This window comes from Rhamphochromis sp. 'chilingali' (assembly GCF_963969265.1).
Source record: "Rhamphochromis sp. 'chilingali' genome assembly, chromosome: 19".
Classification (NCBI taxonomy): domain Eukaryota; kingdom Metazoa; phylum Chordata; class Actinopteri; order Cichliformes; family Cichlidae; genus Rhamphochromis; species Rhamphochromis sp. 'chilingali'.
The window spans coordinates 62,254-87,123 of NC_137946.1; the positions used below are offsets into that span (position 1 = coordinate 62,254).

The 24,870-nt window shown below is 43.8% G+C and overlaps 1 protein-coding gene and 1 long non-coding RNA gene across 2 annotated transcripts in view; one reads left to right on the forward strand and one right to left on the reverse strand.

Annotated features, from left to right (window-relative positions):
• The window catches only part of dmpk (DM1 protein kinase), a gene marked incomplete at its 5' end in the record, with an annotated part of 82,628 nt that overhangs the window by 42,732 nt on the left and 15,026 nt on the right, over positions 1 to 24,870 (reverse strand). Inside the window, one exon of the mRNA XM_080867631.1 lies at positions 22,509 to 22,600. Within this exon, the coding sequence (XP_080723757.1) occupies positions 22,509 to 22,600 (92 nt within the window). The remainder of the gene's footprint in view (positions 1 to 22,508; positions 22,601 to 24,870) is intronic.
• LOC308386731 lies at positions 1,653 to 10,502 on the forward strand. Its single transcript, XR_013969847.1, has 2 exons — positions 1,653 to 2,470; positions 8,126 to 10,502. It is a non-coding gene; the product is annotated as an uncharacterized lncRNA (long non-coding RNA).

Consider the following 24,870-nt stretch of genomic DNA (forward strand, 5'->3'; position numbering starts at 1 on the left):
AAACGCAGCCAGCCATACTAAGGAGAGCTTAAGTTTGACCAGGTACCAAAGCAAATCATTCGTACCGTACAAATAATGTAAATATGACGGTGAATCACGAAAGATTGATATCAAACTGATCACTTGACCAATATTACGTTACTCGCTCTTCAAGTGAATCAACAAATGGCGAAATGAAAAGCCGAACAAATGCTATTTTTTTAGAGAGTCTTAGCTTACGCGTGTTTATTTCATATTCTCAGTTCTTACCCTCCCCGACTAAATCGGTTTCAGTTATGTACTGAAATATAAGAATGGACATTAGAGGCTTCTTTCAAAGAAAAAACTCAGGTAAATGTTATTTTATATATTATGCTTTGTATGTTGTTCAGTATATTTCTATGCAAAACAAGAGGGATTTCAGTACACAGCAGGATATTCAAATTTGTAACCAGATATTTACACTTTAGGGAGAAAACATAAAACATTTTTACTGTACAACATCAATCTAGAGTAAACTTTTGTTTTAGATAAATATTGAAACATCTTTTGAATTAGTTAAATGTCAGAATAAAGAGAGACAGAGCTTCTATTCTTTATCACTTTGATCAAATTTAGGAGCACATATACACTAAGTTTGTTAATTAATAAGAAACTCCAGACGATTCCATTCTGAGCTGAAGAAGCTTCTGATTGGTTAGTAGAGTCCATGTGAGTAAATTGGTGGCACAGCTGTGGATGCATATAAGGCAAAACACAGAGCCTGTTTCTGTGACATGGGAACATCAAGAGATGTCAACCAAAACACCAGGAACAGAACTGTGGAGCTCCATAAGTGTGGCTCAATTTGAATACAATTTGGTGCCATTTGCAATTAAGAAATACAGATAGTTTCTCTCTTTACTCTTAAAGTTAACAAATATGTTTTTTATATTTATCAATCTAAAAAATAAACATTTAGTCTGATTTGATGTTACAATTAAAAAAATGTTTGTGTTTTGATCTGAAGAGTACATAAATATCTGGTTTCAACTGTATATTTGATGATTGTCAGCACAAAGAGGGAGAGAGAGGAACAGAGAGGGAGAGAGAGGGAGATGGAGAATGAGGACAGAACAGAGATGAACAAGAGCAGGTGAGACACACATGTTAGTCAAATGGTTGTTTACCAGAAGTATCAACGTATCATAGGTCCTCATGTATCTCGTACCTAGTGTTTCTTTTTAGGTTTGCTATTTTTCAAATTCTATATTAAGTTATGCAGCTTGTTTACACAACAAGGCTAAATAATTATATAAACTTTTCTCAATCTAAATAGTGGACTTTGGTAGAATTAAAAAAAACAAGTGTAGTGCAGGTCTATGATGATTTTTAGTGCTACTATCATCTAGTTCTGATTCTGGTTCTGTCTTGGTTAAATCCTCAGTAGTCCTGATTTTGAACTGTTGTAGTCCTGTTTTAATTCCAGATCAGTTCTGGGTCTGGTTGAATTGGGGTTTAGTCCTCGTGTCTTGATACAGCCCCAACTTTGTTCTGCCTTGCTGCTTAATTAAAAAACTAGTTTAAGGTGTCCTGCACATGTGATATATATTTTTCCTGATGGGTTTAGATTTTATTATTGTCATTTGTATTAGGAAATATTTAACCATATATTCTTAGAGGTGTATAATCAATTGTGTAGTGATAGGTTGTGTGATCTTTAACAAGCTACATCCTGGGAGCATGGGAAGAGGTCGTACCTTGTCTTATTGTTTTATGGTAGGATTAACGTAGCTACGTCTGTTCTAGTCTAAGTACTTTTTGTTTAGATGAACTGCTGGACCTCCTCACCGGGGGGGGTCTACCCTCTTCCTGACCAAGGATGTTTGCTTGTGTGCTTTTATGACCCTTTGATCAGCAGTACCCCCCCCACACACACACACACCTACACACACACACACACACACACACACACACACACACACACACACACACACACACACACACACACACAGTATTCTTTGTTCACATGTATACCTATGTGAGATGCTATATGTTAATGACCCTATGCATATTCATGTAACCACAATAAAAGGAGTGCTATGGGGAGCCTGGCTGAGAGTCTGATGGTGGTCAAGTGGTGGAACGACGCTTGGCTCCAGCCAGGTCTCCCTCATGCATGAGTAAACCAGAGAACTTTGGTGCCTTGTGTCTTGCTTTTTGCTGCGTAGCAGATTGTCCTTAACGTTCCAGCGGATGGGTTCAAGCTACAAACCTATCATTAATTGGTCCTTCGAGAGCCGGATACCTGGAGTCGACATTCACCGAGGGGAAAAGAGACACGCCGACAGACTGACGTCAGCCAGGACTTATAGAGGTCCTGCAGCAAAGTCCCGAGGCGTGAGAATTCATCATCGGGCCGGTGGATTAGCCGTCTGTTTTTTTCTCCTCGATGGATGAAGATTGACAGGATCCGGGGCTGATGCTACTCGCAATAAGCAACACCAAGTAGGTATGTGAAAAATCTTAGCCACTGTGTGAGGCTGAGTTGTAAAGTCTTTATCACTGTGTGCGATAAAGCGCGTGATCACTGCTATGTAAGTCTTTGCCACTGTGTGCGGCAAAGCGCGCGGCCCCTGTGTGAGACTGCGTTGAGACAATAGGCTTAATTTTTGTTGTTTGTGTGCGAGGATATTTTTTGTTGTTGTTGTGGTTGTGTGAGTGTGTGCGGAGCAGAACGCGTGGTCTGTGACGTCAGCAGCTGTTGTTGTTATTATGGGTTCCCAAGCAACCAAGAGTGTGTCAGAGGGTGATGAGAAGTTTATGGTGAAATTCGCTCCCGGTAGCGCAAAGTATTTAGGACATTGGCGCAAGAAATATGATTTTGAAGGTAAATTGGTTGTAGGACAATGTCAAATGTTAGTAGACCAGTTGACAGTAAAGGCAGCTTGTGCAAAAGGGAAATTGAAACAGGAGAGAGAGTTACAACTGACGTCCGCTAAACTGTGGTTAGAGCAGGCGCAGAAAAGAGAGGAGGCAGTGAATGCGAAGAGAGCAGCTTTGCAGGCATTAGCTGTGAAACCTGAAGATGAGACGGTGCGGTCTACTTCAGTGGTGCTGACGTTAAAGGACCAACAGCGTAGAGCAGCATTAGAGAGAGAGAGGCCAGAGAGGAGGAAGAAAAGCAGGAGCAGGAGAAGAGAGAGAGAGAGGAGGAGGACAGAGTACGGCTGGAGTTTGGGGACGCTGCAGCAGAATATTTAAGCCCTTATAACACTAGATCCAAAGCTAAAGGGGATAAGGCGAGTGCATTTGCTATGCCTGCCTCCCCCTTCCATGATACCTTTCCCATGGTGGAGGTTGCGAATCCCCATTTTGGTATTGAAGATGACCGAAGCCGTGTTATTTGTGTTTACAGGCCATGGACTGAATCTGAATGTGCAGAGGCATGTAAAGATTTAGGAAACCCGTTGACTAATGTTGATGAATTTATCGCCCAACACAAGCAACTCTGCTCCTCATACTGTTTAAACGGTCAGGAAACAGAAGCCACCTTTAGGAAGTGTCTCACATATAACTGGGCTCGGGTGCGAGGCACCTACACAGGGAGGGATGGTAATACCGTCCTACCCTATGGCCATGCAAATTTAAGAGGCCAAGTTGACGGGGTTTATGAGCGTCTTAGAAATACTTTTAAAGCTTCTGTAGATTACAACAAAATTGCCCAATGCATTCAGAAGGCAGGAGAAGATGTTCATGAGTTCAGGGCAAGATTAGAGGAAGTTTTCAAAGAACATAGCGGCCTTGAAGAGAGTGCAGAGAAGGCCAGTCCATATCAGCAACAGTTAAAACATGCTTTGATGAATGGCTTTCATTCACCCATTGCTGATTTCATCAGAAAACAAAATGTTAGTCATAACACTGACGGGTCCGTTGAATGCATGAACTGGGCCCGCCATGCACAGGAAGTCATTAAAAATAAAAAAAAGAAGTCACAAAACTCTGAGGCCGCTGCTTTCTTAGCGGATGAAATCTTTTTCCAGGGACAGTTCAGACGGGGAAGAAATAGAGGCGGAGGTGAGAGAAGTAGAAGAAATTGGGGCCCTAAAGAGAAACGGGACAAGAGATTTGATAAATGTTATGAATGTAGAGAAATGGGCCATCACGCAAGGGAGTGTCCTGATCGCATGCCTGAAGAGTATAAACGCCCTGATCCAAGAAACCCTTATTATAATAAATGACTAGCACCTGTTGACACTGCTAACACACATACATGTACAAATGATCCCTTACTTTGCCAGAATTTACAACAGCCTGTGTTTCAAACTCTAGATTTGACTGAAGTATTGTTAAATCTGTCAGGGAAAGAAGTAAAACCAGTTCGCACGTTAACTGTGCAAGGCAAAACTGTTCAATTTCTGTGTGATTCAGGTGCAGATAAAACTGTTTTAAAAGATCATGTGTCAGGAGTTGATCCTTCAAATGGCACAATTTATGTGAAGTCTGCAAATGGTCAGTTAAATCAGCATAGAATCTCTAAACCAGTGTGGATTAGAGATCCTACCACAGGAGAGGCAGCTCAGGGTTCAGTTGTAATGTGCCCAACTTGTCCGGTGAACCTCTTGGGAAGAGATATGATGATGAAACTTGGAATTTCAATAATTCCAACATCCATTGGGATGATAGCTGCAGGAAAAGGTGAAACTGCTGAGACAATGGTTCATCAGGACAGTGGGGATTTGCATTATTACTGGACACTTGACCTATCGGCCTCCAGACCTGATCAAATAAACTGTAAACTGTTAGCTGCAGCTGAGGAAATGTTGACAACTAGCCATGACATACAGCCACCAGAAGACTTGCATGTCACACTGAGATTTAAGACCATGCCTGGGCCTGATGAGGCCTACACAGATAAAGTGCTGAAATTAGGGCCACAGAGAATCACCATAAAAGCAATATATACTGATGGTGAAACCATGGCTGGATGTAGTGTGATCCTTTCTGAAGCTGCACAACAACTTTTTACAGGGCAAACACCACATATTTCACTGACAAAGAATGGCACAGCTGAGTGGACAGACTTAGCATCTTTGGTGAGACAGGGGGAGAGTGTTGGAATGTGGCAGCAAGCTGGAGGGGGTTGGGAGACAGACGTGCAGCACAGCATCTTTCGTAAAAAGCTGGGATGGGTGACACATACTACACCACAAACACATTTAATGGGGGGTGAGGATGACACAGTAGAATGATATGTTGTAGATGTCAAAGATCACCCGGAGCTTAAACAGGTCCCAGAGAAGCTCTGGTCTACTGGGAAGACTGATGTGGGGTTAATAACAACAGCGAGTCCAGTAGTAATAAAGCCCAAAACGTCTTTTAGGCCAAGAGTGAAGCAATATCCCTTGAAGCCTGATGCAGTGGAAGGCATTAAACCAGTAATAGAGGATATGATTAAAGCAGGGATACTAGTTGAAGCTCCACAAGCAGTATGTAACACACCCATGTTCCCAGTTAGAAAGGCTGATTCACAGTCGTGGCGCATGATTCAAGATTTAAGAGCTGTAAATCAGGCAGTGGAGAGCATCGCTCCATGCGTCCCCGACCCCCACACCTTGTTAAATCAGCTTAAGCCAGACATGACACACTTCACTGTGGTAGATTTAAGTAATGCTTTCTTTTCCATACCAGTACATGAGAATTCACAAGGCTGGTTTGGTTTCACGTATCAAGGCAAAAAATACACATACACTAGATTGCCGCAAGGTTTTTGTGATAGTCCTACAATTTTCACACAGAATATTACAAATTGTCTGTCTGATTTTGTGATTCCATCACATTCACAGATGTTGGTATATGTCGATGACATTTTAATTGCATCCAATTCAGAGAAGAACTGCAAAGACATATCATTGGCATTGCTGACTCACTTAGCTGAGACAGGTAACAAGGCCTCACTTTCAAAGCTACAGTGGGTAAAGACAGAAGTGAAATTTTTAGGACATCTGCTTAGTGCAGCAGGGAAAAGCATACATCCAGAGAGGAAAACAGCTATCTTGGCAGCGCCTAGGCCAGTGACAAAGAAACACATGATGCAATTCCTAGGGTTGCTAAATTTCTGTCGATCGTGGATGCCCCATTACTCTGAAATTGCGCAGCCATTATTAGATATGATGTACAGTAAACCTTTAGCTATGTCAGACAGTTTAAGTTGGACCCCTGAGGGGGAGCAAGCTCTGTGCATGCTGAAACAGATGCTGACAGGAGCATCAGTCTTAGGACTTCCAGATTATAACAAGCCTTTTGTTCAAACTGTTGACTGTAAAGGACATTTTATGACATCCATGTTAGCACAAAAATGTGGAGGTGGAATGAAGCCAGTAGCTTATTATTCTAAGAGGCTGGATCCAGTGGCTTGTGCCTTACCTCACTGTGTGCGATCTGTGTGTGCAGCCGCTGAAGCCGTAAGGTGTTCTGGTGAAATAGTTTTGTTTCACCCTTTGACCCTGCTGGTTCCACATGAGGTTGATGTTTTATTGCTGCAGACTAAAATGACATTCTTGTCACCTGCAAGACACTTGTCTTTAATGTCACTGTTGCTCTCCCAGCCACACATAACTATTAAGCGGTGTACAACTTTGAATCCCTCTACATTGTTGCCCACGGAGGAGGAGGGTACACCACATGTGTGCAGTGAGCATGTAGAAACACAGTGTAAACCTAGAAGTGATTTAACGGACATACCACTCACTGAGGGCAGGGTTTGGTTTGTTGATGGTTCCAGTTTTAAAACAGCAGAGGGAAAGACTAAAACGGGCTTTGCTGTTGTGGATGATGTGCAGGTCATCAGTGCTGGGCAGTTATCACATTCCATGTCTGCCCAAGCAGCTGAGATAGTGGCTCTGACGGAAGCCTGCAAAGCAGCTGAAGGGCAGGCAGTGACTATATATACAGACAGTATGCATATGCTACACTTCATTTCTTTGCCGCTCAGTGGTCAAGACGAGGCATGACAACATCAACAGGGAAACCTGTGGAGCATGCGACACTTTTACAGGACCTGTTGAAAGCAGTCTTACTGCCTAGTAAAGTTGCGGTTTGCAAATCTGCAGCACACACACGTGGCACTGACCCCATTGTACTAGGCAACGCCTTTGCAGATAAAATTGCAAAGGAAGCGGCCCTTGGAACACATGGGGTTCATGTTCTGGCGTCTCAGGAGCAAACTATGCCCATCACACATGATGTGTTAGCAGACATGCAGTCACACTCACCTCCAGCTGAGAAGCAGCTGTGGCTCACTAAAGGAGCAAGCCTGCGAGGTGATGTCTACTATCTTTGTGATAAACCTATATTGCCTAAAAACTTATATAGGACTGCTGCAATTTTGAGCCATGGGCTCTGCCATGTCTCAACAGCTGGGATGGTAGCAGCAGTCGAACGGCAGTTTTTCACACTGGGATTCAATGCTTATTCAAAACATTTTTGTAAAGCATGTTTAATATGTTGTAAACATAATGCTCAGGGGAACCTCAGACCTAAAAGAGGAAGGTTTCCCAGACCCAGCTACCCATTTGAAGTAATCCATATGGATTTCATTGAGTTGTCTAACTGTAACACCTACAGGTACTGCCTGGTAATTGTGTGCCCGTTCTCAAAGTGGGTAGAAGTTGTCCCCACTAAGAAAGCAGATGCTATTTCAGTGGCTAAAGTGATATGCAAAACTGTGATCCCAGAGCATGGGATCCCCCAGACTATTTACAGTGACAATGGTCCTCATTTTGTGAATAAAGTAATTGAGAAAATGTCACAACATCTGGGGATAACGCTGAAAAACCACTGCTCATACCACCCACAAAGTGCAGGGCTGGTTGAAAGGACTAATGGCACAGTAAAGCTGAGACTCAGGAAAACAATGGAGGAAACAGGCAGAACATGGGTAGACTGCATTGAGCTAGTGAAAATGTATATGAGAATCACGCCAACTGATAATGGCCTAACGCCTTTTGAAATAATATATGGCAGGCCATTTAGAGTCCCAGTGTTCTGTAATGATAATGATAAAGCAGAAGAAGAAAACACACTAGCAGACTGGATGATTAAAATGCTTAAAAGCAAAGAAGTCATGAGTGCAAATAATCTGCCAGATGATTCTGTTTCTGTACAGGAAGAACGTCTGAAGCCAGGGGACTGGGTGCTGATAAAGGTCATAAAGAAGAAGTGCTGGTCGAAGCCACGGTGGGACGGACCATACCAGGCTCTGCTGACAACACCAACTGCTGTGAAGATTGCAGAACGACCCACCTGGATACACCAAAGCCATTGCAAAAAGGTGACACACATCCAGGCCAGCTCGGAGTAAGTGGCAGGAAGACCGGGTACAAAGGGGGGGGGGAAGCCTCCAGGGCCCCTCGTCTCAATCCGGTGAAGAAACCAACTGAGCCACAGGTACTCATCAGAATGGCTGGTAAAGTGTTGTCTACCCTGCTGGGTGTAATGGCTTTGATGTCATCATGGTCAGCTGTGGAGACCCTGTATGTCCAAGGAAACCACACCCAATACCCTCATGGCTATTCTACAAACTTTTGGTGGCAGTTTATGAATACAACTGCTCACTTGAACAATAGGACGGACTGCTATGTGTGTGCTCATATGCCGTTATCCGCATACATCTGGACTGTGGCCGTACAGCATACCAGAGGACAGGAGTTGGTGTCTGTTGGGCTTAGCAACTCATCCTGGCAACAGAGTCCTCTGGTCCAAGGCCAATTACAGTACACCTCTGAACATCACCTGGAGTAAGTCGCCACTTCTGAACGTGAATTGTTCTGAGCAAACTGACTTATTGGCCTGGCCTCAAGTGTCAGACCCACTGCCAGACATAATATTGCTGAACAAGCTGAACGCAGCTCAACTGCCGTTGTGTGTGATGAACAATGGATCACTGTCAGTGGGGCAGCTCCCGCTTCATTTATGTGGGTACATATACACCTACTGCCCTCCAGAGAATGAGAGCAGGTGCATGAAATGCTTGACCAGTGCGAAGTGCGCTGAGAACTTGACATCAAGGAGGACTGAATGCAAGTTCAACCTGGCTTACAGAATACCAGTAAAAGCAAAGAGTCAGAAGTGGACAGGCTGTGCAAGGACGGTGCCGAGCAGTAAAGGAACAAGAGTTTTGGCTGATTGGTATTTCCTGTGTGGACATAAAGCCTATCTATCACTCCCTGAAGGATGGGGAGGATTGTGTGCCGTGGTGAAGTTATCGGATCATGTCTTCTTCATGGACAGAGTTGAACATCACCCTGGCAACCGATTGATTGATTGGTAATTTATTTCAACATGTGAACAATATACAAGTACATTTAGAAAAGAAATAAGAGAGAAAAAAAATACTATACAAATTACATACAAAAAAACCATTCTGATTAATTTACATGTTGAAAGGGAGTGGGAAGAAGTATACACTTATTTAATCCCACCCCTTTGCCATAAATTATCAGTGAATATTTAGTCAGCTTCCTTACTGATATAATTTGTAATAAAAATCGAGAGGTGAATATAGCCTCACCTAACTCTTTTGGAGTAACAGTAGACACTGGAGTGCCACGAGAATTTCGCATTTGGAGTGGAGGAGCTAAATTCTTCCAAAGTCTGATCCCAAACATCGGAGTTGCAGAGGTGCGGGATCATGTGGAGATCAACCGGTATGCCTTACTGCGACACATTAATCTCACTAAGACTCTGGGAACAGTCTTAGCGGAGGAGCAAAGGGCCATCAGAACGATGGTACTGCAGAACAGGCTGACCCTGGACTTGATAACAGCATCACAAGGAGGAGTGTGTAAGCTGATTGGAGAGACGTGTTGTACGTTTATCCCGGATGGATATACGACTGGAGGAGACATCTATGAAGCACTGCAGAACTTAACTGCTCTGCAGAAATATGTGGCGGACCACACATCAGGAGGAGACGCGTCACAAGGCTGGATAGCCTGGTTGACATCTGGACCATGGTGGAATATGTTTCTAAAGTTTTTGACTCCCATTCTTACATTATTGGCCTTGCTTTGCTTGTTTACAGGTTGCATCTTGCCATGTGTAAGATCGATGGTGAATAAAATGATTGCTAACACCTTTACCAATTTCATACTGTTGCAGCAGCGTGACATGGATGCTAAGGCTAATATGTGTGTATGAAATGAAGCCTGCACTGAAAATGTTGACAAGTGGTGTAGAGCTGAAGATATATATACGCCGTATAGCCTTAAAAAATGACAATACAGGGTGGTGATGATGGGTTTAGATTTTATTATTGTCATTTGTATTAGGAAATATTTAACCATATATTCTTAGAGGTGTATAATCAATTGTGTAGTGATAGGTTGTGTGATCTTTAACAGGCTACATCCTGGGAGCATGGGAAGAGGTCGTACCTTGTCTTATTGTTTTATGGTAGGATTAACGTAGCTACGTCTGTTCTAGTCTAAGTACTTTTTGTTTAGATGAACTGCTGGACCTCCTCACCGGGGGGGGGGGGGGGTCTACCCTCTTCCTGACCAAGGATGTTTGCTTATGACCCTTTGATCAGCAGTACCCCCCCCCCCCCCCCACACACACACACAGTATTCTTTGTTCACATGTATACCTATGTGAGATGCTATATGTTAATGACCCTATGCATATTCATGTAACCACAATAAAAGGAGTGCTATGGGGAGCCTGGCTGAGAGTCTGATGGTGGTCAAGTGGTGGAACGACGCTTGGCTCCAGCCAGGTCTCCCTCATGCATGAGTAAATCAGAGAACTTTGGTGCCTTGTGTCTTGCTTTTCGCTGCGTAGCAGATTGTCCTTAACGTTCCAGCGGATGGGTTCAAGCTACAAACCTATCATTTCCCTATATGAAGTCATTCTTTTTTGAACAAAACTCAAAACAGAGCCTATTATTAATCTTTCAGTCATTTCTAACCCCCCCCCCCAAAAAATAAATAAATAAATCCCACATGAATACTACCCTTTAGGGCTAAGCCCCGGGTGTTTCAAATGTCTGGCTCCGCCTCTGGTTGGTGGTGGTGCTTGATGAGACAATCAGTGCCATCCCTCTGTCCAATGACATAGTTGCAAGGTGCCTATGTGATATTTGAAGTGAGGAACAACTTCTTGATGTAGTGAAGGACAAGCTTTGTCTTACAGGTGGACAATATAGATAGCAATCAAGGCTGTTTGCTTTGTTATGTCAGGGTCCCTGTGTGAGGACTTGCTGCTTTACTGGCTTGGTGTGGAGAGGGAGAATCCACTCACAGGACAGAGAGCTGTGGGCATTCTGCTTCCCTTTGCCACATCCTATCTCTGTGAGAGTGGGTTTTCTGCTGTTGCCTCACTGAAATTAACAATAATAATAATAATAATAATAATACATTTTATTTATAGGTGGCTTTCAGACCCTCAAGATCACCTTACAATAACACGTGAACAATAGCATTTAAAAAAAAACATTAAAAAAATATGTATATATAATAAACATGGTCAAATAAAATTTAGACATAAACAGTCATAAAAGTATAAAGGCAAGTATAAAAACTGAGCAAGGTAAAAATGGACTAAGACAGATCAGGTGTATGCAATTCTAAATAGATGAGTTGTGAGACATGATTTAAAAGTGGTGAGACAGTGTGTGGTCAGGAGAACAAGTGGAAGTGCATCCAAAGTCTCGGGGCAGAACAACTAAAGGCTCTGAGTCCAATAGTAGTCAGGCGAGCAGGTGGAACTGACAGAAGGAAAGCTGAAGAAGAGCGGAGTGTACGAAGGGGCGAGTATGTATGGAGAATAGGGCTGCCACAAACGATTATTTTGATAGTCGACTAGTCACCGATTATTTTTGCGATTAGTCGACTAATCAGATCATCATCCATTGAACGTAAAAGTACAGCTTATTGCACCAGCAGCATCTGCTCTTATATAACTATCATTAGCTTACAGCTTTAAGTGTTTAAGGTCTGTGCTAACTAAAAATAAAGACAAGATGATAGTTAATTGAATTCTAATTAAATGTGCAGATTGTTTCGGTGGAGTTTAATAAACTCAGCCGATTTACTCAGGAACAAATAAAATACTGAAAAAAGCCAAACAATAACATTTTTAAGTTATCTAAGTGACTTGTATATGTTTAACCTGAGTAGGGCGGTGGGTTTGAAAACGATCTGCCGGGAGTCCGGTGCTCTCATGGCCCCCGGCTAGCTATCGAGCTAGTGGGTAACAGACGCCTCCGAAAACGTCGGAGCGCTTTTGAAAATATGTGGTGTCTTGATAAACTGAGCAGATATTTGAGGTTTACACAGCTACATTCTCGCCTGAAAATATGTTAAACGTTTATTTTGTGACCCAGAAAGAATAATAAGAGTAATATTAAAACTAACTAGCTGCCGCCATTGTTGACAACTGCGCTGGGCCGCGCTATGAATTCTGGGACACAGTTTCTTCTTCTTCGGGGTTTAACGGCAGCTGGCATCCTTGTACATGCAGTGCTGCCATCTTCTGTTTCAGTCCGTTATTACACTCTTAAATCCTGCTACTTATTCCTGCTTTTGGGATCTTACAAAGCTTCAAATGACGCGTCGACTATTAAATCAGTCGTCGACGATTTTGATAGTCGACGTAATCGTGACTAGTCGACTAATCGTGGCAGCCCTAATGGAGAAGATCGGATAGATATGGAGGAGCGAGGTTATGAAGGGCTTTGAAAGTGAGAAGCGGGAACTTGAAATTGACACGGAGGTGAATTGGGAGACAATGGAGCTGTTTAAGAACAGGTGTTATATGTTCAGTGGCTCTTGTTCTGGAAATAATACGAGCAGCTGTATTTTGAACTAACTGCAATTTATGGAGAGATTTTCGAGGTAGACCATAGAGAAGAGGATTACAGTAATCTAAACGAGATGTGACAAGAGCATTGACAAGTATGGCGGTACTGTGTGGAGTGAGTGAGGGACGAAGACGGTTAATATTACGGAGATGAAAGTAGGAAGACCGAGTGATATTATTTATATGTGCTGTGAAGGACAGAGTGCTGTCGAGGATGACACCAAGACTCTTAACCTGAGGGGAGGGTGTGACATCAGAGTTATCAACGGATAACGAAAGACTGGTTGGAACTGTAGTCAGTTTTGATCTGGTGCCTATTAAAAGGAATTCTGTTTTATTGCCATTAAGTTTAAGAAAGTTGTGAGTAAACCAGACCTTGATTTGACTTAAACAGTCAGAAATGGATGTGGGTGGGAGAGTAGCTGTGGGTTTGGAGGAAAGGTAGAGCTGGGTGTCATCTTAGCAGTGAAACTGGATGTTATGCTTCCTAAAAATATTACCTAGGGGTAGGAGATAGATGATAAAAAGTAAATGACCCAGGACAGAGCCTTGGGGTACACCGGAATTAACTGGATTAGATACTGATCTGTGAGGGAGTAACTGAACAAACTATGAGCAGCCAGAGAGATAAGAGATAAACCAGGCGAGTACTGTACCATTGATGCCAATAGATGCTAATCTGTGAAGGAGGATGCAGTGGGAGATAGTATCAAAAGCTGCTGTAAGCTCAAGGAGAATGAGGATGGCAAGATGGCGCCGGTGTGTGTGGCTGCTCGTCTGTCACTGCCAAGTTTGTTCCTGTTTATATTATTTTTAATTTGTGTCATCCACGAAACAAAGTCTCTGCTGAGGTATGATCGGCAGACACTATTGGACCTCAAACCTGTGGTCCAAAATATTGTGTCGTTTGGAGCTGGTGGGCAGCAACCCTTGCCCCCATTTGCATCGGAAACCCCGGGTTATCATTAAGAAGATCATAGACAAGAGGTCCCTTGCTGGAGAGGGATCGGACATTAAGCAATCCGATGGAAACGGGATAGTCGCCGCTAGCTTTGTAAGCTGACCGGGCAGGGCTAGCAAGCACACTACGGTCAGCAGTCTGTCCACCAGGCTTCCTAGCGGAGCGGCGGTGAGATGACCACAAGGATGGTATCGGGTTCCTGCTGTCAATCCTGTAATTCCGTCTGGATCCGCAGTGGACATACTTTCGACGCGGGACCAAGGGGATGCCAGGGTGTAGCCGGCGGAAAGGTCGAGAGGTGCTGGAAGCGCAGAATGAGTTGGTCTGATGTCGAGTATCTCAGCGTGGAGGAGACGGGCCGGAGTATGGACTGCAGAACAAACCCAGTGAGAAGAGTCCGGAAGAGCAGCACCTTAGCAGTAGTCATGATGTAAGCAAGCAAGCAAGCAAGCAATTCATATAGTATATACAGGGAGTGCAGAATTATTAGGCAAGTTGTATTTTTGAGGAATAATTTTATTATTGAACAACAACCATGTTCTCAATGAACCCACAAAACTCATTAATATCAAAGCTGAATGTTTTTGGAAGTAGTTTTTAGTTTGTTTTTAGTTTTAGCTATTTTAGGGGGATATCGGTGTGTGCAGGTGACTATTACTGTGCATAATTATTAGGCAACTTAACAAAAAACAAATATACAGTGGGGCAAAAAAGTATTTAGTCAGCCACCGATTGTGCAAGTTCCCCCACTTAAAATGATGACAGAGGTCAGTAATTTGCACCAGAGGTACTGGGGCTCCACGCAAGATCTCATCCCATGGGGTCAAAATGATCATGAGAACGGTGAGCAAAGATCCCAGAACCACACGGGGGGACCTGGTGAATGACCTGCACAGAGCTGGGACCAAAGTAACAAAGGTCACCATCAGTAACACACTACAACGGCAGGGAATCAAATCCCGCAGTGCCAGACGTGTTCCGCTGCTGAAGCCAGTGCATGTCCAGGCCCGTCTGAAGTTTGCCAGAGAGCACATGGATGATACAGCAGAGGATTGGGAGAATGTCATGTGGTCAGATGAACCAAAGTAGAACTTTTTGGTATAAACTCAACTCGTCGTGTTTGGAGGAAGAAGAATACTGAGTTGCATCCCAAGAACACCATACCTACTGTGAAGCATGGGGGTGGAAACATCATGCTATGGGGCTGTTTTTCTGCCAAGGGGACAGGACGACTGATCCGTGTTAAGGACAGAATGAATGGGGCCATGTATCGTGAGATTTTGAGCCAAAACCTCCTTCCATCAGTGGGAACTTTGAAGATGAAACGAGGCTGGGTCTTCCAACATGACAATGATCCAAAACACACCGCCCGGGCAACAAAGGAGTGGCTCCGTAAGAAGCATTTGAAAGTCCTGGAGTGGCCTAGCCAGTCTCCAGACCTCAACCCCATAGAAAATCTGTGGCGGGAGTTGAAAGTCCGTGTTGCTCGGCGACAGCCCCAAAGCATCACTGCTCTCGAGAAGATCTGCATGGAGGAATGGGCCAAAATACCAGCCACTGTGTGTGCAAACCTGGTAAAGACCTATAGTAAACGTTTGACCTCTGTTATGTTACAAAGTATTGAGTTGCATTTTTGTTATTGACCAAATACTTATTTTCCACCCTGATTTACGAATAAATTCTTTACAAATCCTACCATGTGAATTCATGGATTTTTTTTTTCACATTCTGTCTCTCACAGTTGACGTGTACCTCTGGTGCAAATTACTGACCTCTGTCATCATTTTAAGTGGGGGAACTTGCACAATCGGTGGCTGACTAAATACTTTTTTGCCCCACTGTATACCCATTTCAATTATTCATTTTTACCAGTGACACCAATATAACATCTCCACATTCACAAATATACATTTCTGACATTCAAAAACATAACAAAAACAAATCAGCGACCAATATAGCCACCTTTCTTTGCAAGGACACTCAAAAGCCTGCCATCCATGGATTCTGTCAGTGTTTTGATCTGTTCACCATCAACATTGCGTGCAGCAGCAACCACAGCCTCCCAGACACTGTTCAGAGAGGTGTACTGTTTTCCCTCCTCGTAAATCTCACATTTGATGATAGACCACAGGTTCTCAATGGGGTTCAGATCAGGTGAACAAGGAGGCCATGTCATTAGTTTTTCTTCTTTTATACCCTTTCTTGCCAGCCACGCTGTGGAGTACTTGGACGCGTGTGATGGAGCATTGTCCTGCATGAAAATCATGTTTTTCTTGAAGGATGCAGACTTCTTCCTGTACCACTGCTTGAAGAAGGTGTCTTCCAGAAACTGGCAGTAGGACTGGGAGTTGAGCTTGACTCCATCCTCAACCCGAAAAGGCCCCACAAGCTCATCTTTGATGATACCAGCCCAAACCAGTACTCCTCCTCCACCTTGCTGGCGTCTGAGTCGGACTGGAGCTCTCTGCCCTTTACCAATCCAGCCACGGGCCCATCCATCTGGCCCATCAAGACTCACTCTCATTTCATCAGTCCATAAAACCTTAGAAAAACCAGTCTTGAGATATTTCTTGGCCCAGTCTTGACGTTTCAGCTTGTGTGTCTTGTTCAGTGGTGGTCGTCTTTCAGCCTTTCTTACCTTGGCCATGTCTCTGAGTATTGCACACCTTGTGCTTTTGGGCACTCCAGTGATGTTGCAGCTCTGAAATATGGCCAAACTGGTGGCAAGTGGCATCTTGGCAGCTGCACGCTTGACTTTTCTCAGTTCATGGGCAGTTATTTTGTGCCTTGGTTTTTCCACACGCTTCTTGCGACCCTGTTGACTATTTTGAATGAAACGCTTGATTGTTCGATGATCACGCTTCAGAAGCTTTGCAATTTTGAGACTGCTGCATCCCTCTGCAAGATATCTCACTATTTTTGACTTTTCTGAGCCTGTCAAGTCCTTCTTTTGACCCATTTTGCCAAAGGAAAGGACGTTGCCTAATAATTATGCACACCTGATATACGGTGTTGATGTCATTAGACCACACCCCTTCTCATTACAGAGATGCACATCACCTAATATGCTTAATTGGTAGTAGGCTTTCGAGCCTATACAGCTTGGAGTAAGACAACATGCATGCAGAGCATGGTGTGGACAAAATACTCATTTGCCTAATAATTCTGCACTCCCTGTAGTATTTATATAGCACTTTCAGATCAGCCCCCAGCTGAACACAAAGTGCTGTACACTTGACATGCCAGAAATGATACATTGAACATGTTAAAAAATAAGAAAAATAAATAAAATAAATAATAATAATAATAATAATAATATAAAATGAATAAAAAATATTTAAAAAATAAAAAATAAGATGATTATTAAAATGACATTTAAAATAATAATATTAGCACAAATAGCAAAAACAATAATAAAATAGTATAAAAATGTTGATGAGAATTACATTTAAAACAATAAAATCAGCACATTAGATTAAAATAATAAAATCAGGGTCAGACTGTGTCATAAGCCAAGGAGATAAAATGGGTTTTAAGACGTGTTTTAAAAGTGGACAGTGAAGGGGCCCCTCTAATGTGCTGGGAAAGATTGTTCCACAGATTAGGAGCAACAAATACAGTCCAGAAACCGGCTATCCGAAGACAGCGCAGCGGCTAGCAGCTGATGCTGACAGCTGGTGCTAATAGCTAACAGTAAATGTGTCCAATTGCTGCGGGCCATTCAGTCCTTATACAACCGTTGCAAGAGCTTGGTCCGCATAGCCGGCAATAAGTAGGACTCGTTCCTGATGGGTGATGGGCTCCGCCAGAGCTGCCTTTTGTCACCGATTCTGTTCATAATTTTTATGGACAGAATTTCTAGGCGTAGCCAAGTGGCGGAAGGCTTTCACTTGGGTGGTCTCAGGATCTCATCTCTACTTTTTGCAGATGATGTGGTTCTGTTGGCTTCATTGGTTGATGGCCTCCAGCTCGCCTTGGAATGGTTCGCAGCTCCACTTCCCCTGCCGGTGGCGGACTCCCTCAGGTATCGGTGCGTTGGTGGTTCTTTGTATCTGGGGGTGGGCGTCCGGGTACACACCGGCTCACTCCTTGGCGGCCGCTTATTGGGGCTCGCTCGGGCCACTTTGGAGGTGGGGTGCCCCCGGCCTCTCGGCCTGGGGCTCGGTCACTCAGGCACAGCTGGCTGCTGGCGGAGCTCACGGGCGCGTCACTGCAACTCCCCCTGGCTTCTGCTCCGCGGCTGCTGAATGAGCCCTCATCTGGGACTCTCCTTAGCTCTTACTGGGACAGTGGCGCGGCTGCCCCTCTGTGGGTCTTCCTTGGTCTCTTGTGTTCTGGGGGCCTCTGGATGTCTGGAGTTTTGATCTCCTCCATACCTGCTTGATACCATAGAGGACAGGGCTGTGGCTCCCCACACTCTCTAGCAGATCATTACATGAAGGAACCTTTGGAATGCAAGCATGCTGATCCACACAGGTATGCACACAGGTGTACACATGGGTATTCACAGATGCGGACTACAGCTTTCTTGGCTGCTGCCTCAAAGCACACTGTGCGCTGTCTATCTTGCGTGCTGCACAATATCGTTTATTATTTAGTAACTATTGATATCTATGACTAGCTAGTTTATTGTGATGGTGCTTTTTTTTTTTATTATTATTATGTTGCTCTTTGTTGTTTGCTGTCTCCCCTGTTTTTTTTGTTTTTCTTTCTCTCCATACAGGTGACCCAGGAGTTTTTTTTTTTTTTGTTTTTCTCTCTTCCCCCCCTTCTCACCGTCTCTTCTCCCCTTTGGTTTTCTTTCTTCCTCTCCCCCTCTTTCTTTCATTCTTTCCCCCTGTCCTATTAAAAAGAAAGAAAAAAAAAAAAAAAAAAAAAGGATGACAAAGGATGAACTGAAGCTCCGCCATCACGTGATGTCACATGCTGCTGTTTCTGATGTCACTTCCAAAAAAAAAAAAAAAAAAAAAAAAAAAGGAATGGTTCGCAGCTGAGTGTGAAGCGGTGGGAATGAGAATCAGCACCTCCAAATCTGAGGCCATGGTCCTCAGCCGGAAAAGGGTGGAGTGCCCACTCCGGGTCAGGGACGAGTTTATTGTCCCGCAAGTGGAGGTGTTTAAGTATCTCGGGGTCTTGTTCACGAGAAGGAAGCAGGGAGCGGGAGATTGACAGACAGATCCGGTACAGCGGATGCAGACGCTGTACCGGTCTGTTGAGGTGAAGAGAGAGCTGAGTGTAAAAGCGAAGCTCTCAATTTACCCGTCGATCTATGCCCCTACCCTCACCTATGGTCACGAGCTGTGGGTAGTGACCGAAAGAATGAGATTCCGAATATAAGCGGCGAAAATGGGCTTCCTTTGAAGGGTGACTGGCCTCTCCCTTAGAGATAGGATAGGGTGAGAAGTTCGGCCATTCGGGAGGGGCTCAGACTAGAGCCACTGCTCCTCCACATTGAAAGGAGCCAGTTGAGGTGGTTCGGGCATCTAATAAGGATGCCTCCTGGGCGCCTCCTGGGTGAGATTTTTGGGGCATGTCGCACCGGGAGGAGGCCCTGGGGCAGACTCAGGACACGCTGGAGAGATTATATCTCTCGGCTGGCCTGGGAGTGCCATGGTGTTCTCCCAGACAAGCTGGAAGAGGTGGCTGGGGAGAGGGAGGTCTGGGCTTCTCTGCTTGTGCTGCTGCCCCCGCAACCCGGCCCCGGATAAGTGGAAGAAAATGGATGGATGTCTTTTCCTGCTACTATTTAGGTTGCTTTCAGTCTACACTGGATCATTGAAATAGTTAGTGAGTCTGGTTCTCTTGTTTGTTGTTGTGGTCTGCCTTCAGCCTGTAAGTTACTTAACTTGTTTGTTCTGTGCAGAAAACCCTGGAGATCAGAGAGAGAGGTCTTCTGTGAAGACTTCTATGAAGTTAAGGAGAGGTAGAATTCCCTGTTTTGTTTGGACATTAGACTTCACTGACAGAAAGCCTTTCCCTTGTGAACTTTATTGTATAAATAAACTTGTTAAACTTTTGCTGGGTCTATGATCCAGCATTTTGTGTTTATTTTTGTATTTATAACTTCGTATGTTATATTGAAAGGATGCTAAGTTCTAGGATTATTATTTGTTTGCCTTGAGTTTAATTTATATTTCTCCTAGGTTTTCTGTGTTAGTCTCATGTATTTTTTGTCTGTGTGTTTCATATTGTCTAGCCGGTGTTAATATGTGGACTGGTGCCAGCTGAACTACCTCCAGATCAATGCCAGTAAAACCAAGGAGCTGGTGGTAGACTTCCGCAGGCACAAGCATTCTCCACTGCAACCACTGAACATCCAGGGTATGGACATTGAGGCTGTGGACAGCTACAGGTACCTTGGTGTTCATCTGAACAACAGACTGGACTGGACTCATAACTCAGACGCCCTCTACAGGAAAGGGCAGAGCAGGCTGTACCTGCTGCGGAGACTCAGGTCGTTTGGGGTGGAGGGCCCACTCCTGAAGACCTTCTATGACTCTGTGGTGGCTTCTGCTATCTTTTATGGCGTGGTCTGCTGGGGCGGCAGCATCTCTGCTGGGGACAGGAAGAGACTGAACAGGGTGATCCGAAGGGCCAGCTCTGTTCTAGGATGCCCTCTGGACCCAGTGGAGGTGGTGAGTGACAGGAGAATGGCGGCTAAGCTGTCATCCCTGATGGACAACATCTCCCACCCCATGCAGCAGACTGTGACAGCACTGAGCAGCTCCTTCAGTGGGAGACTGCGGCACCCACGGTGTGGGACGGAGAGATTTCGCAGGTCTTTCCTCCCCACTGCTGTCAGACTCCACAACAAAGACTTTAACTGAACAAACACACACATCCACACATGTGCAATAACACTAAGTGCAATAATCTTTTCTGGCATCGTTGTATTTTTACTCAGTTGTATATAGCATTCGTATTCTATTTTTATCTTATTGTATATTTTTATTCTATTTTATTCTACTGTATATAGTATATTATTTTATTCTATTCTGTACAGTTGTGTACTGTATTTATTCTTATTGTATTCTAATTTTTGCCTCATAACTTTTGCACTGTCCACTTCCTGCTGTGACAAAACAAATTTCCCACGTGTGGGACTAATAAAGGTTATCTTATCTTATCTTATCTTTACGTCTCTTCATGTTTCCTGTTTTATTCTGAAAGTCTTGTGTTTCCATTTTCCCTGATCACCTCTTGTCTGTAATAAGTCCTCTGTCTTCCTTTGTTCAGTGTCAGGTCATTTCTTTTCCTTCCATGTCTTGTCATAGTAACCTTAGTAGTCATAGTCACCATAGTCATCATAGTTATCACAGTTGTCATAGCTGATTTATAGTTTTCATAGTTACCTCAGCCATGTCACAGTTTTCATACTATATTTTCTACACTATGAGGCAAACTTAAAATCCTTTAATTTTCTCAAAAACCAACAGTGCGCCTTATAATCCGGTGCACCTTATGCATGAATTCTGGTTGTGTTTACTGACCTCGAACCGATTTTATGTGGTACACGGCACTCAAAAATCTGTCAAAAATGTTTTAGTATGACTTTGGTAAGCTATGAAGCTGCACCGCTTGATGGATTGTCAGAGCATTACGGCTACGGTAGTTAGGAACCTCGCAGAGTAATCTGGGTCCTAAACTCTGTCCCTTCAGGTCCCGAACACTGCGGCATCACTGACAGTTAAAAACTATCTAAATTCTTTCATCTCATCCAGGCATCCACGAAAACAGAATGTATTAAATTTAACGGAGATAGAAGTTAGCAGGAAGTTAGCTTGCTAGTTTCCACCTAAACATGATATAGCATGTTCTGACTGAGAGATTTCTGAATAATTAAAACGCACAGCTCTGCTAACACTTCCAACATAAATGAAGACAAAAAAAACCCTAAACAGCAGTGACTTTTGTAGGGTTACTTAAGTTGGGCTAGCTGGTATATAATGAAATGATGTGCTATGTGATCACTAGCTACACAGCTATGTTAGTATAACATACACAGTGAAGATGGAGGATGAACACTAACTTTTTTCCATACGATAAAAGTTACCGTGAGGGTTCCTGATGGTTAGGGACTAATGCAATTGCATAGCAGGATGCTATAAACGGACTAAAGTTCAGTCAGGAGAACAACTGAGATAATCCATCCACAATACGAGGTTAGTCATTAATATACTGCAACAACATGGGAATAGAGCCACTGCAGAGAATTCAACATTAATGAATCAATGGTACGGAAGTGGAGGAAGCAAGAAGAATGAGTTGAGTGAGGTTTTTTTGCCTTATAGTCTGAAAATACAGTAGTTTTTTAGTTTTCCCATTTTAGGTTTCAGTTTAGTTGTCGCTCCTGTTTTGCCTTTGCTCGTGTTTTATGTTCATGTCCACCAGCCATAATAAATAGCTCACTCTTGGTTTCAACTTCAGTTCACCTCTCTAGTGTCTGCTTTTGGGTCCTTTTCACAAACTCACTGGCATACCCCGCCGTGACAGAGTTCTACCCATTTTGGTGGCCTTGACATGTTGATATTAAAAGATCTAGTAGAAATGATTAAGAAGAAACTATGTGGAGTGTAAGTAGTATCATTGCAGACAGGTCCAGTTCCTTTCAGTAAAACCCCATTCCACATAAAAAGGCAGCTAAATAATTCATATTCTTAAATGTAGAATTTAAGTCAATACCTAAAAATTATACTCATATAAAGTAGTAGGTACAATTCTCGCTCACCTCGCTGAATGTGCCCCGGCCAATCACCTTCAAGATGTGAAAGTCTTCTCTTTTGATGCGGGTTTTCTTAACCTCCTTTACTAGAGGCTCAGCTGTGAGAAAGGAGAGAAGAGACAATGATTTCAATTATTTTACTTTATTATTTCAGTGTTATTTGAAATAATGGACCTAAAAATGGTAATGCAGTGGCATTATTTTAAAAATATCATTTTTTCCTAATTTAACAATTTTGCAGTAATTTATCAGTGTGGGACAATTTATTAGTGTGCTCTAAATACATTTTTTTCTTAAATATATATTTATTAGATTGAAACAACAAAGAAAAAGAGATACACACAACTGTTATACAGTAGGTTTCACAATTATTGCTTAAGCTGATGTAATAAATTACAGCTTAATAACACATTCTCATATCTTTTAATTGCTTTTATCACTTTACCCCCTACCCATCCCACACAATAGCCCTGTCCCTTGAGCCAGTTTAAAAAAACCCACAACAAAACAACAAAACAAAACAAAAAGCAGAACAAAACAACAACAGCAACAAAAACAGAGAATTTACTGAGTAGTGCTAGAAGTGGGGAAAAATATTTCAGGAATTGCCCCAACACCTTGTAAAATTTCCTGCTGGTATTACTAATTGAATAATGGATCATTTCGAGGCCTAAATAACACATAAGGTCCCTCAGCCATTGAGCTACTCCATCTTAGCAGGGTTGAATGCCTAGCCACAAGGGAAGTGAAAGACGGTGTGTGACACTGTGACAAGATCAACTGTGCATCAGTCTCTCCAGTGGTGCCAAAAAGTGTAGCTAATGGATTAGGACCCACATGCTATCCAAGAATTAGTGCCAAAGTTTGAAATGTGTCTCTCCAGTATTTTTCTAGATTAGGACATTTCCGAAACCTTGGGGGTGGGCACGCTACACAGCATCCGGATGACCATCAGGGTGTACAACCTCACCCCTGGCGTCGTTGCCCACCTCTCAATTTTAAATACACGTATACATTGAGGGCTATCAGGAGGGGCTATGCGCTTACCTGCTGCTCTCTGGCAGGTAGCTCCATGCCCTCCTGGAACACACATGCATCAACACTACTTATGAGCGGACGGAGGGAGGTTTGGAGTCTTCACACCCCCCCGTTCTCTGTTGCCTGTTGGGGCGGGGGAGCTGGGAGGAGGAGTCGGCCATCCAATTGGGGTCTGGAATGTGGGGCCTCCCTGCTGCTGCGGAGTTGGGGCGGTCTGTGTCTCTCCACCCCAGGGAAGAGGGTAACACTACCAGGGTCTGGGTGCAGTTTCCCCCTCCAGGGACAAGGGTACCTAGATCTGGGGCTTAGAGTACGCTTTGGGAGTGTGATTGTGTGTACAGTGTCTATTTATATCTTTCTCCATGTTGGGTGAGTGCTGAGTAATTGCATATGAGAGCATGAGGGTGGGAATGGATGTTTGTATCTGTGTGTGCCTGTATGTTTGTGTCTATATGTCAGTTCGGGTATCAGACGTCACCTCTCTGGGGACATCTCAGGCCCTCGAAGGTATGGAGACCTATCTCCCCCCACCACTCCATGTGCCAGTGGCAGATGCCCCCACACATTGGTGCACTGGTGGTTCTCTGTGTCCGGGGATGGGCGTCCAGGTACGCACCGTCTCACTCCTGGTGGCTGCTTGTCGGGGCCTGGAGCCTGGGGCTCGCTCGGGCCCCTTCGGGGGGTGGGGTGCCCTTGGCCTCGGGCTTGGTCACTCTGGCACAGCTGCTCCACGGCTGCTGAGTGACCCCTCATCTGGGACTCTCCTCAGCTCTTTCTGGGATAGTGGCATGGTTGCCCCTCCGTTTGTCTTCCTTGGTCTCTTGTGCTCTGAGGGGCTCTGGATGTCTGGAGCCTGGATCTCCTCCATACCTGCTTCATGCCCTGGAGGACGGGGCTATGGTTCCCCCACACCCTCTAGCAGATCATTACATGAAGGAACCTTTTAAATACAAGCGCGCTCATGCTCACAGGTGTACACACGGGTGCTCACAGACACAAACTACACCCTCTTTGGCTCCTACCTCAAAGCACACTGTGCACTGTCGATCTTACGTGCTGCACAATAATGTTTAATATTTAGTATTTACTGTTACATTCCCATAGATCATCGCGATGATGTTGTTTATTATATTGCTCTCTTTTTTTTTGCTTGTTTTCTCTTTTTTCTTTCTCAACAGGTGATCCAGGTGATTGATATATGTATTTTTGTCTGTTTGTTTTGTTGGTTTTTGTTTTTTGCCCCTTTATCACCGTTCCTCTTCCCCGCTGTTTTTCTTTCCCTCTTTCTTTCTCCCTTTTCTTTTCCCCAGTCAAGTCTGTCCCGTGTTTA